General features: G+C 37.4%; 2 protein-coding genes across 2 annotated transcripts in view; one reads left to right on the top strand and one right to left on the bottom strand.

The window, feature by feature from the left end:
• spg11 (SPG11 vesicle trafficking associated, spatacsin) overlaps positions 1-1,472 on the bottom strand; it is a 46,368-nt gene extending 44,896 nt beyond the window's left edge. Inside the window, exon 1 of the mRNA XM_050073790.1 lies at positions 1,075-1,472. Coding sequence (XP_049929747.1) covers positions 1,075-1,283 — 209 coding nt within the window. The 5' untranslated portion in view covers positions 1,284-1,472. The remainder of the gene's footprint in view (positions 1-1,074) is intronic.
• A 1,838-nt stretch (positions 1,473-3,310) lies between these two features.
• ciao2a (cytosolic iron-sulfur assembly component 2A) overlaps positions 3,311-14,399 on the top strand; it is a 15,178-nt gene continuing 4,089 nt past the window's right edge. Inside the window, exons 1-3 of the mRNA XM_050073864.1 lie at positions 3,311-3,539; positions 5,721-5,885; positions 12,360-12,409. Of these exons, the coding sequence (XP_049929821.1) occupies positions 3,416-3,539; positions 5,721-5,885; positions 12,360-12,409 (339 nt within the window). The 5' untranslated portion in view covers positions 3,311-3,415. The remainder of the gene's footprint in view (positions 3,540-5,720; positions 5,886-12,359; positions 12,410-14,399) is intronic.

Raw genomic sequence — 14,399 nt, 5'->3', positions numbered from 1 at the left:
TAACTGCATTTACTCAAGTACTGTCAGTACTGTAAGTACAAATTTCAGGTACTTGTACTAATGCAACTTTATACTTCTATGCTACTCCACACTTTTGATGGCTTTACTTTACAGATGAGAGTTTTTCATCCCCTTCCTGCCCAGTGATAAACTGAAGGATAAAGTGTTCTTTTATGTGTTAAGAAAATTCTCCTCCTTCTGACGCTAAATAAACTCTTTAAAAACCCTCTTGGATCGGCTGGAAAATGCATCGTCACTAGGGGTGTGCCTGATCATCTTGTTCACGATAATACCGGCATGATTTGTGACATGATATGAAAAATTCATATCCTGATACTCACGATGTTTCGACTTGTTGACATACTGATGTCATACTGTTACCCTTGGCAACAACAAGCATGGCTGAAGGCGGAATTATTTTAGTTTAGTTTTTACTGAATATCTTTCTTTTTACTAATTTGTCATATTGTCAAAGATATTATTGTTTCAAAAATACCCTGAAATATCGTGATATTTTTATTTAAGGCCATACTGTCCACCCCTTATCGTCACACAGCTGAAAACAGGTCTGTTTTTTTCTGACACCAAGAAAAGTTGACTTTTTAGAGATAAGTGGTTCACACAGGACAGCCCGCTACAAACAAATGGTGATCTTATAGAATATGATGCATTGCTGTCGATTAAACTACCAAACACTAAACAAAGGAGTTAAAATGAGCACAACCTTACACAGCTACAGCAGTAAAATGACACATACACATGAATGCATCTGTAATAGTAATCCAAAAACATCAGAAAGAAGGACACCATGGAACAGTTCACTGAACTATGTGTACTTTTACTTTTTAAAGCAGGACTTTTACTTGTAATGGAGTATTTTCATGGTGTGATTCCCACAATAATCATCAGGCAAGTGACTCAGTAATTTTATAAATTTAGAAAATAATTTCTTATGTTTTGTTTATGTTCATGAATTTTTATGTCTTTGGGTTGATGTATATGTATATGTGTCTGTGTCAGTCTGAGAACAGCCTGTACTCTGCACACAGGAAGGTGAAGTGAATTCAGACTCACTCTGTGTAACAACCGTCCACTGTGGCCGGAGGAGCCTCTGTGTCCGCCGGGTCCCAGACCACCAGCCGGCCCTGGACCCCCAGACATCCCAGCAGGGACCCTCCAGGGGCCAGTTCAGCTTTCTGGATGTCCGCTACGTCTCCACAGTGGTGGTTCTCCGGGATGACACACACCTCTATGGAGTTACCCTCCAGCCGCTCCTCCAACATCTTCACACGTTATATAGATACCGTATTAAACAGGCGGTGAGTTCAGGTGTTCGTTAAGGAGACATGTCTGAAAGTTTAATCAGTTAAACGCCTCAAAACTGCGAATAAAACGACGGTGACGGGAGAGTTTGGGACATTTCTTCCTGTCATGTAAACAGCAGCTGAGTCTGGGTGGTCACATGTCCTGTCTGCTGTCAGCTGACCAAATCTGACCAATAGAGACACGACTTTAAAAACTCCACTTAATCGAAAGACGATGTTGGTGTACTGTGAGGAAATGTTTTAAACAAGCGGAAATAATCATTATTCATTTGTTTTTGGCATTACATACATACATTTATATTTAAATTAAGCAATAAAAAGCTTTTACATTTGTTTTCCATTCAATAATCTAGTTATCCCATGTTGTTTTAATGTCTTTATTTGTTAAATTAGTAATTCATTATTGTAGGTCTATTTATAATTCTTTTTTTGTTTGTCTTGCACTTTGTTCTCAGAATTGTACATTTCATTCAATAACGATTTATTTCGAAAAAATGATGTCAGTTATTATATCAAACTCCTCTTCGATTACATGGTTGGTTTTTTTCTTCTTTAAATAACTCAATAAAATGCTTGTATTACTTTTGGTTCCTAAACAACAAACAACAATAATACAGTAAAAGAGTCGTTACAGATACATGGAAAAATATTAATTAAAAATCCATGCCCTTACACCAGAGGTTTATTAAAATAATAATAATAATAATAATTCAATAAGAAAAACTACAGAGTATTGGTTTGAAATTAATGATTTATAATTGTATTTATTTGTAAGTTAATTAGTTTGCTTCTTTGTTTGTTTGTCTGGCATTTTGTTCTCAGACTTTTTTAAAGAAAAACTACAGAATATTGGGATAAAACTAAGTATTTATTATTTTAGTTAGTTAGTTTGTTTGTTTGTTTGTCTAGCATTTTGTTCTCAGAATTGTACATAATTTCATTCAATAAACATTTATTGGGGAAAAAATGATGTCAAATGTCATTTTCTATATTAAACACATGTTAGATCATGTTTTTTTTTTCTTTGAATAACTCAATAAAATGCTTGTATTACTTTTTGTAACTGAACAACCAACAACAATAATACAGTGAAAGAAATTCAAAAGATCATACCCTTACACCAGAGGTGTAAGAAAATACAATTTAATAAGAAAAACTACAGCATAGTGGGTTGAAATTAATTATTTATCATTGTGTTTATTGGTTTGTCTGGCATGTTGTCCTCTGAATTGTACATATTTTTATTGAATAAAAATATTAATGAAAAAATGATATCAAATATCATTTTCTATATTAAACACATCTTGGATTATGTTTTTTTCTTTAAATAACTCAATAAAATGCTTGTATTACTTTTTGTAAATGAACAACCAACAACAATAACTCAGTAAGAGAGGCGCAATAGATGGATAAAACTAAAAATTCACACCCTTACACCAAAGGTCTATTCCAATAAGAATAAATATAACAGTTTTATTTATTTATTTATTATTTACATATAATTATAAACAATTTATCATTTTATATAACAGCCAAATTAATAAAAAATAAATTTAAGTTATTTTTGTAGTTAATAGATCAGATATATTATATTTTATTTTATTTTTTTTCTACCAAAAAATAAGTCAAATTTAAGTGTTTTTGTGCTCATCCACACATTTTCAAATTATATTTACAGGAAAAAAATGTTGAAAAAACAACTAAGCCTCCACCAATTTTGTTTGTGATATTTGGCTTTATAAATTAAATTGAATTGAATTAAAAAAGTACTAATTTAATTCACATTTTATAATATCACATACATCTGACAATTTAAGCGAAGTAGAATCACAGTTTGGTCATGTATCGATTACTTTTCCCTGACCACAAAATATAGGGAGCGGAAGTCAAACGAATTTACTCATTGGCTGCAACACAACCCGTTGATCTCTATACAATCTTACATTCAGAGTGAACCCTGTGTGTGCTTCCGGATGATTTAGAGATCTGCTGAAGTCGCGCGCGGCTGTCACTTAACGGCAGTGTCTCTGTTTTCCTGTCAAAGTCACCACAGTCCCGTCGGTCCTGTTTATTATGGCGTTTTCTAGAAAATGGAAATAGTGTTCAGCCTTGTGTCGTTAACTGCCACGAAGGTTTTACAGTTCACCGGACTTACCGCCAACAGGAATGAGCTGAGGACGAAGAAGATGGAGGAGAAAGCGTTAGAAGTGTACGGTGAGTGGAGCTCCCAGCGGGCCCAGCGTCACTGATGTGTAACGTTACTGATGTTAATGTTAGAGTTAGTTTGGTAAACTGGAGAAGTTTTATGATGTAGTGGTGGTAAGAGAGGTTTGTGAAGTAGTTAGCTAGTTATGGCAGGTTGCCCTAAGTGAAGGCAAAGTTAAATAGACGATTTTTTGAATGGACTTTGGTGAGGTTAGTAAAACATGAGCAGTGATGGTGCAGGACTGGAGTAGATGATTGTCTAAATGGAGCTGGGTGTGTTTACAGTAAATGACATATACTGTTTTTGGATTAGTGCTGGAGCAGAGTTCACATAAATAGGTTTCTGACAGGACTTTGGCCTGATTAAAGTGAGTGGGACGGACCATATTTCTGGATTGGGTTTGGTGTGGTTGGAGAGAGCAGAACATAGTTTGACCAGTATTGAACTGGGAGTCTTCCTCTAATGTTATTAAGCAATAGTATTAGGCAATAGTGATTTCCCATGACATACTGTTGTAAACTCTCCTATGTTGTCATCAAACAATTCAGTGTTTTACTGGAGACCCCTGAAACACATCTGCACTAACAGTATTGTTTTATCAAACTGTATCAAGGATGAAGTTAAGTAGTTTTTGTCTCTGTGTAACAGGGTTAATACAGCAGTAACATGTGGAACCAAGCTGAATGTACATTTGTAATGTTAAGTATTAAAATTCCACAGAATTTGGTTCAGACATTATCACCTGACATATTTAGACCACTGTCCCCTTTTGCTGTTGTGCTCTGTGGGAGAGGGGCTGGAGTTTATATATCGTGTGTGACGGAAGAATTTTTACCACCTGTTGTCAGGAATAAACAGAGATCGCCTCCACAGATATCCACGGTCTGGGCCTCTTTATATCTCCACAGCGCAGACATCACTAAAGCAGTCTGGTCCAAAAATCATGAGGGGCGGGGAAAAATTGATACAGCATGGTATCACAATGATACACGGATGCCAAGTGTCAGTATTATAGAAATGATTAATATATCAAATGCAAATTAATCTTTTGGTACCCTACTGCAATAATAACATCTGTTTATTTTTCAGTCTGGTAGATACATGTTACTGTGGTTAAAATGTAGTTAGTGAGGTGAACAGTCTAAAAACTTATTCGATAATAACATCTGTTTTATCAGATAAGATTTCTCCTTAATTTTCTGTTAAAATAAAGGGCAAGAAAACCGCAAACTTAAATGTACGAGCTTTCGTATGGTTTGCAGAAGTCCACAGGTGTTGACTGAGATTGACAAGTGTAGTGTAAAATGTTTTCAAAAAGCAGCAATTACTACAAAAATATATTAAAGCATGAACACCCTAAAAGGCTGAGGACGTCTAAACCAGTTCCACTCATATCCATTTACATTATACTGTTATTTCCACCTGCAGTGTGTTTCTATATATGTTGTAGGCTATAACCTGTCAAACCAGTGTTTAGACTGATGGAATAAATGTTTCGGGATCATTTAATTAGGATTAGGTTGCTTTAGTCTCTAGAGTTTTGGTCGGTCGTAGGAGTTCTGTAGGTTATAAATGTGACTGTATATTATCTGCACTGTCTTTGTCTCTGTTCATAAACACATTTTGAAATATAATTTGCTTCATGTCTGGGCCCCAGTTATCAAGCTTTCAGTGGCTTATCAGAGTGTTCCATTTCACATCTCCATTATTTCTTATGAATTCTACTTTTTCTTTATCCTTTTATTTGTGAGTAAGTTTGTGAATTAAAGGTAAGAATCACAATATATTGCAGTTTTTGTTATCGCAATCCTAAGCTATTGCAGAACAGCTGATGATTTCCACCCCATAAATTGTACAGTATTCTAAACTTTTAGTTTTATTTTATCTTTTACTTCCCATTAGTTCATCATTTAAGTTGTGATTGTTTCAGAAATGATCATTTGCAGAGTGAAACCAAAAAAGTGAACTTTCATTACACAATGCATTTTTGATTTATTTTGGATTATTAAATTATGAAAGTAGAAAGATGGTTTCAGTTTAGATTTATTTATATATTATATTTTGTTAAGGTTTCTTGCAGGCTTCATGGTTTTGGCCTTTAAACACTCATTTGTTACTTTCCGTTTAGTTTTAATCTTAATCTTAGTTCCAGTAAACACCACCAGTTCTTGTTTCCTGCCCTCTGTCAGATGTGATCCGATCGATCCGTGACCCGGAGAAGCCCAACACCCTGGAGGAGCTGGACGTGGTGACGGAGAAATGTGTGGAGGTCCAGGAGCTCGGAGAAGACGAGTACCTCATCATTATCAAGTTCTCTCCAACCGTCCCTCACTGCTCTCTGGCCACTCTGATCGGTGAGTCACTCTCATGATAACACAACGGACGGGAACCAGAACAAAAACAGCCAGGGTCTGAATGATCTCAACTTGTAAAGGCTGATCATATATTTTTTGTGACATTTCAAAAAAGGCTTTCACACATCCAGATGTCAGCAGGGATGTCGTACCTGTTTCTATTTTGAGTATTCAGGGCAGTAGACAAAAAGCAGTAGACAGTGTAGAGAGGGTAAACAATGTCAGATGCTTTGGTTCCAACAAAGTTCAGAAAATAAAGAAACAAAAAGGTTGTTTGTTGTATTTTTGGAGTTTCACTGTTCAGTGACTCTTTCTCTTGAAATATAACGAGTATAATAGTATTAAGAATCATAATTTGCCTTTCTGCAGTGTAATACGTCAAACAAAACATTAAGAGTATTAAAACCACAACCAAAGTAATGTCAGTTTTCACTTACACAGACTATGCCTTGGTGTTGGGTGCATTAAATAAACAGAGGGGGGAGGAAGAGGAATTAAAAATAAAGGCAAAGTTAAGTCAGGGACATAAATAAATAATACGTAGAAACATTACAATAAAAATATGAAAAAGATATTAAAAAAGAATGCAAGAAATATGTACAATATAGCCCCGAAATCTTCTTCCCAACTGTACTTAGTTATTTTATTATTTTTTATTACTACAATTTTTTAATGACATGAACGCCTGCCTTGGTGTTTAATTTTCTGCACTGCTACACCCAATTTTGCAAGTTCTATAAAAAACATTTTCTTAATGAGAAGTCGAGGCAGAGGAGCCGATGTGTCTTTATCACATCAGTGTAACCGGAGCTGCAACTGAAAGTTTGACTCTTTGCCTCATTACTGTTGGCGGCTGGCGATCAGTCTAATCTGTCAGCAGCAGGGGCGGCCGCAGAAATAACAAACTTCTCAATCTGAATAAGAGGAATCAGTGTGTTCATGTCGAAGATTACAGAGCTGGACTCTGAGCTGTAATTGTTTGAGTAAAGCAGTCTGTGTAATCACGCGTGAAAGAAATCATTTCTGTGCATATATAATACGTCTTTGTATTCATGTATTCGGATCAGTTTCTCATGTTCTCATCTGTCTGTTTGCAGTTGTTTACATTGTGTTAGCTGCAAAGTCAATTTACTTTGGGAGAAAAACGCTAATTTAAACACATGCAAAAAAAAAAAAAGAGAGATAAGAGCCTGACTGACTGAAGCAGAGTTTTCTCTCCCAGCAGTCTTCCTGTTAAATGACAGGTTGGAGGATGAATGTAGAACCTGGCTTTTGTTTGGTAGCTACAGGTGATTAAGTGGGCAGCACTGAAGCAGACCACTGACTGCAGGTTGAGTAATACACTTAATTTTCCTGTCACTCAGCAGTGAGATTCTCTAATCACTGACATTTTCACTCGCAGTTTATACTCAGGTGTGTACCAGACAGTTTAATCATGAATGAGCAGGTTGGAGACAGTTCAGGTGCACGTGTTGCATACAGAATACAACTGCAAATTTTCCCCACAGTTTCACGCAGTATAATTTATATTTTCTCTGCCTGCTTTTTCCACACACCTTTTTCTTATCACTACAGTGCACATTAAACAGAAAAACTTAAGATATGTTGTAGGGGTGGGCAATATGGCCCTGAAATAACATCACGATGTTTTTGCGATAAGGATATTCTTGACAATTAGTAAAGGATTTTATTATTCATTTAAGAACATATAATTGCAGCAAAATAAGTGATCTAGTTTTACAGTTCACTTCAAATATTCAGTAAAAACTAAAGAAAAATCATCTCTGATTTCTTTAGTTTGTGAACAACAACAGTAACTCAGAGTGAGATTCAGATTCTGTTACAATATTAATAGTTCAACTAAATAAAAAAGTTTTCAGTTTAGATAAAAAAAGACATCTCGCTGTATTTTTACTATCGTTATAATCTTTCTGCTAAATTTAATGTTTGTTTTGTTGTTGTTATCACTTAAAGTGACTTGCCTTGAAAAATAAAACAAAACGCTCATCACAAGTTTTGAGAGTCTAGTAAGATAAGAAAACTTTATTTATCCCGAGGGAAACTGTTGTGCAGCAGTTGCATCGCAAAGAAGGAAAGAGTGCAAAGAAATATAAAAAAAATAGTAGACAGTAAAGATTATCCATATGGTGCTAAACCCAGTGCACACAATGTCAGAAATGTAAATAGGTTAACAGTAAGTGTCACAACTATAAACCAGTTAATGGTGGGGTGCAAATCCAAAACAGCAGATAAGGTGATTGTTGTCAAGTTGCTTGTTTTGTCCTTCCAGCCACATTACGGAAGAGGCTCAGCTGCAGTAACTTGGCTTCAGTTTAAAGTATATAAACACAAACATCCACTGGGTTAGAAAGAATAATACTTATCAGAGTTATTAAAAGCCTCCAGTAATAAACTAGTAACTGCAGCATGGAAACATCTCTTTGGGTTTTACTGTTATCAAATTCAAATTGACAGAGTTACTGCACAGTTACTTTAACTGGGACTTCATTCAGGGCACTGTGTTGATAGTTGACAGAAGAGAAAAGGGAGGCAAGATGGGGTGAAGCATTATTAGTGAGGTCTACCACTGTGTGGTCTGCTGTGGCTCAGGAAGTAGAGTGGGTTGAGGTCAGGACTCTGGGCAGACCAGTCAAGTTCTTCCACACCAAACTGGGAAATCATTTTCTTCATGGAGCTGGCTTTGTTTCACGTTGAAACAGGAAAGAGACAAACACAAACTGTTGATACAAAGTTGGAGGAACACTGTTGTCTGACATATCACTGTAGGGTAGATGATTGAGATTTTCTGTAGTTGGAACTAAAGGGCCGAGACCAAGAGTTACCGCTTTTTGGTTGTAAGCCTCCGCAAACCGCTCAAGTTAGATAGTTTACATCCATGCGTGTCCAGACTCGTATCTAGCAATGACTGTAGACAATACATTAAATGTGGATATTGCTGCAAAGAAGCAAACATGGATGCTTCACACACATCATCAACCCAGCAGCACAGAGGATCTACAGTATACAATCAGCACAGTTTAAGATCAGTGTTACCAATTCAGTACCTGACCAAATGTCACCCCTTCTGTCTCTGAGATACAGCGTGAAATGATGGCTAGAAAAGTGTTTTTGCAGAACATTGTGACATCACAGTGAAGTTGACCTTTGACCTTTTGGATACAAAATGATGACCAAACATGTTTTGTGAGGTCACAGTGACCTTTGACCACTGAATTCTAATCACTTCATCCTTGACTTAAAGTTAATATCTGTGCCAAATTTAAGGAAATTCCCTCAAGGCATTCTTAAGATATTGTGCTCATGAGAATGTGACAGACTCAGGGTCACAGTGATCTTGACCCCTGACCTTTGACCACCAAAATTGAATTAGTTCATCGTTGAGTCCAAGTGGACTTACAGTATGTGCCAAATTTGAAGGAATTCCCTTTAAGATATTGTGTTTACAAGAATGAGACAAAACATATCACAGTGACCTTGACTTTTGACCTGTGACCATCAAATTCTAATCAGTTCATTGTCCAAATGGACATTTGTGCCAAATTTGAGAATATTCCCTTAAGGCCTTTTTAAGGTATCATGTTCACGAGAATGAGACAGATGCAAGCCCATAGTGACCTTTTACCTTTGATTACCAAAATGTAAGCAGGTCATTGATGAGACCAAGTGGATGTTTGTGCCAAATTTGAAAAATAATCTCACGGTCTTCTGGAGAAACAGTGTTTACAAAAATGAGATGGTTCACAAGAATGAGAGAGATGCAAGCCCATAGTGACCTTTGACCTATAACCACCAAAATCTAGTAAGTTCAGTGTTAAGGCCACATGGTCGTTTGTGCCAAATTTGAAGTAATTCCCTCAAGTCGTCCTTGAGATACCGCTTTCACAGGAATAGGGCAGATGGATGGCGTTACGCTTTCAGGCTGTCGTTATGTACATACGGACAACCTGTAAACAGAATGCATCAGGCGACTGCTATCACCAGATAACAAAAGTATGTAGACAGATAATATCTGGAGAGGGTTGTCTTGTTCACATCAATCAATCAATCAATTTTATTTACAAAGCCTAATATCACAAATCACAATTTGCCTCACAGCATACGACATCCCTCTGTCCTCAGGACCCTCGCAGTGGATAAGGAAAAACTCCCCCAAAAAAACTCCTTTGAGCGCCCCATAGAGCGCATAAGTATTTTAGATTCTTACACACTGCGACAGGTTTAGATAAGATTGAACTCACCATTGATTCGGCATGAGAACAGGTGAACTAACACTGACGTGACACTTATCATGACGTAGTTAAAAGGAAATATTGTAAAACACAACACTGAATTATCGTCAGCCCGAACCGTAGAGCACAGACACATGCAGTGTATTCAGGGAAATACTTAGCATTCAGTACACAGCACAGCATTCAGTTTGAGTCTGAATGAAATGACAGATTTTCCTCAGGCGGTGGCTTTTAACAAGATGAACAGGTGAGGTATAATTGACAGGTTGCCTGAAGTGATCTCGGCTTCTGCCGACTCAAACTGTGCGCTGGAAGGAAGCTTCTTGTGCAGTGGATTTCCTGACCGGAGGGGGCTGCTGGCTCTCTGCTGCGCTTTTCTTCAGTCAGACACATTGCAGCTTTGCTGAGGATGGCAGCCGCTGGCAGAGGCTTTTTAACACAGCTGCTGCTGCTTTGACCCATCTTTGGATCCACTGGGAGCCGACTTCCTGCAGCTATGATAGAGTTTGATAGCGGTTATTCGAAACATCAAAAGTAAATGACTGAGTCTGATGTCAGGCTATTGGACTGTTTTTGACTTAGATCTTAGCAGGGATCAGGAACAAAGGAAGAGAATAGTCATGCTGTGATTTTATGTGTCAGAGGCACAAAGAAACAGATGTACAGGCTAGAATGAAGACATGTCTTTGGATTAAACTCCTGTAAGTGTAGACAAACCGTCGCTCTGTATCACAAAGTGAATGAAAGAATGGAAACACAGTTACTGTGTGGAATATTATTAAAGCATGATACGACTAAGTCAAGTAAATACAAGTAAAAATAAAAAGTAATCATATGTTACAGACATTCATACATTATATATACATATTTAATATTCAGGTGTCATGTACAGGTTTTACATCATACTGCTGCAGTCCATTTATTATTACTGTACAATATAATGTAGTGAACTGCGTGTTGTTGTTTTTTTGTTTGTTTTTACAATTAACAAATGATCCATTTTACCTTACATGCGTCACATACAGCAACTGTGAAATCATAAAACAACATGTGAGATCAAATTTCAGTTGAGGCACAATGGCAAAAGAGGCACATGGTGCTTGATGTGTTTGTTTACCGAAAAGCTTGTGTGTTTTTTGGAGTGACGAGACACGGCAGAGTCAATCTCAAAGGAAACTAAAACTGCACCGATATGGCAACATTTTGGATTTGCAGCCGACGAAAGAGGTGAGCCAAAAATCAGACGAGGCAACATGGAAACACTGCAGGAAAAAAGTCAAGGGAGTCGCTACGCTCTCATTCATGGACGTCCTCCACTCGAGAGCAGCTGCTGAGTCAAGTGTGACATCTTGTGGTAGAATTTGGTTTACTGCTTGGTCCTGTCTGTGGCTTAATATCAAACCGCTTTGACAATTTTTACACCAAACCAACTCAAAAGGAGAATAATCAATGATAAAAATGATCATTAGTTGAAGCCCTCGTGGTGATATTAACAGGTGAAATCCAACACTAAACTGTAATTCAAACTCTACGCCGTAGGTCTCTACAGCAGGACACATGTTAAGCCACTGCTTTGACTATAAATCTAGCGGTACTCCAGTGTGCTTGGTGCCAGAACATTCACCAATGTTTTTAGTCCACTGAATTGCAATAAGAGACACAACTGGCAGACCAAACATAAAGAGCATAGAAAAGTGAGTGAAAGTATGAAGCTCCTTTAACTGAAAAAGTTAACTACAATAAATTAATAACGCTGCCCTTGTGGCTCCACAAAATTGTAGAGGACAAGAATCTTGAGTCTTTTTGTGAATCAATTTCTCTCCCAACTCTGCCCTGAATCACTGACTGAAGGAGATGATTATGAAGCAAAATGAGGATAAATGGATTCATAAAAAAGTCCATAAAACCCCATGACACTGTAACTCCTGTATCTCAGATGGAGCAGATTTTAATTCACGTTCACTAGGCTGGGATTCACGTTCCCATGCTGTTCGGAAATGAGACTGAAAACAGTCTATCATCCCAGTTAATTATTCAGATCAGTGTGTTTAGATTTATCCCACTTCCTGTTTTTGCTCATGTGTTTATTTTCTCTTTTAGCAGCAGCAACATCATTTTCCAGCAGACACATTCTCCTCTAATCTGTTACTTTCCCTGAGTGCTGACATGTTGCTGTTCATCATGTGTGATCAGTATCTGATGGTGAATGTTTATGTGTGTGCAGGTCTGTGCTTACAAGTGAAGCTGCAGAGATGTTTGCCATTTAAACACAAGGTGAGTACCAGAGGGGACCAAAACATTTTCTGTCTTCTTACCTCTGTTGGCATCTCGCCACGCAGATAACTCAGTTTTTATTTGGTATTGAGCTATCTGCCTCCACTTTACTAGAATGTAGAGGAATGCAGTTTGGTCATTAGAACTTTTAACAGCAAAATCTGCTTCCAGGAACTGTGTCCCCATTTCTCTAAATCAGGGGTTTTCAAATTCTGATACTGTGTAGTGTCAAAAATGGCAAATTGTCACCTTTAAAAGTGTGCAGAATAAGCCTTTATCAGCTCCTGTTTGTAGTTTATCCATAGATATACAGACAACTATCACTGGATTACTGTGATGCTGAAGAAAACCTAAAAATATTATGATTCTCAGGTAAGTTCTGAAGTTATGTGGAGCGCCTTTTTTCAAACATTTCTAAGACAATTCATGGATGTTTATGATGATGAGTAATGACATCCTAGGAAAGTGTAAAGCCCAGTTCAGACCAATGATCCATGACGAGACGAAACTGTTTTAGAACGTAGCAGAGACAAGGTGCAGTGATGTGAACTGGCCTCATTCATATTTTAAGAAGCTACAATTTATATTCAGCCACAAAATAAACCCGGAAAGCTGAAAATCAGAGCAGAAGTTCAGAGAGTTGTTGCATAGAGATGATACACCGTCTCATGTAGTTGCATTGGTGTGAACCAGCAGGTTTTTAGAGCGTCGCAGAACAGAGCATTGCAAGTAGTTGCCTGTTTCAACTCGTCTTGTCGTGAATCTTTGGTCTGAACTGGTTGCACTGCATCTAAAAATATCTCTATCATGTCTTTGAGTCCAGATTTGACTGAGAAGGAGTACGATTTTTGAAGCAAATTGCATCAAATGGCGCTAAAGGTTTTAAATGACCTTAACCACTTCCGTGAACCCATTCGACTCTCTGGTTCATGGTTACACATGCTCATAAGGCAGATTTACCAGCTGGATGATTACATTAGTATATTACTGTTAACTTTTTCTTCCTACAACAGAAGTTTAACGCTAACTTTCAAACCCAAAAATGACTAAACAAATAGCAAATAGGTAGTTCAAGAGACCTGCGGAGCTCTGTTCAGTGAAGAAACAGCTGTCATTTCATTAACAATTCAACAAGTACAACCCTGACAAACAGACAGGGGCAGTACCCTGAACAGACAAACACTATCAGCATAGAAAAAACACAGTTAATTAGTTGTTTATATTCACAGCCCAGTTTCAGAGGTCAAGAGTCATGGAGAGAGGAGTTCTTGGACAGCCATCAAACAGACAGCAGTGTGTGAAGGCAGGTGGAGAACCATGTGCTTTATTATGCAGCATGAAAGCAGTTTTAAAAACAGGATGAGTCGCCTCTTGATTAGAGGAGTGTTTTCTATCAGGGAGCTGCGGAACATCTGCTTGGTTCAGAGGGCAAAATGAGCGTGATGCAGTCCTGTGGCAGGAAAAGTACCAGTGGTATACTAAAAAAAAAGTTTCATAAAATCAGAGCCAGACTGAAGAAAAATTCAAGCTCCATGAATCAGGATAGTTTTATTTCAAAGGAACACTTCACAAACAGACAGCCCTTTCTGATGGGGAACTGAACTGAGAGAGAAACGTATCTACTGTAAAAGTTCAATAGTAGCCAGCACTATTGTTTGCTTAAATCACTCTACAGGCTTATATTTGGGACAGGCCTTTAATTCCTCTCACACAAAACTGTTGCTCAGCAAAGATGGTCAATACTTTTTTAATTATTAACTTGAACCAGTATGAATATTACTTGTATATTAATTTATACTAGTCCATACCCATTGAGTACAGCATACCATACCATGACTTAGTCATACCAAAAATTAGAAAAGAAAAAAAAAAAAAAACATTGGTCCACAGGGGGAGCCACAGTGATCGGTCGCATTTTAGCCATTTTTAAGCATTTTTCTGTTGTTATAGCGCCACCCAGTTGCCAATTAGAGTTAAATTTCTCCAGTCA

The sequence above is a fragment of the Epinephelus moara genome, chromosome 20, assembly GCF_006386435.1.
Source record: "Epinephelus moara isolate mb chromosome 20, YSFRI_EMoa_1.0, whole genome shotgun sequence".
Lineage (NCBI taxonomy): Eukaryota > Metazoa > Chordata > Actinopteri > Perciformes > Serranidae > Epinephelus > Epinephelus moara.
Note: the sequence above shows the minus strand (reverse complement) of the source record. Positions and strands in the feature narration are given on the sequence as shown.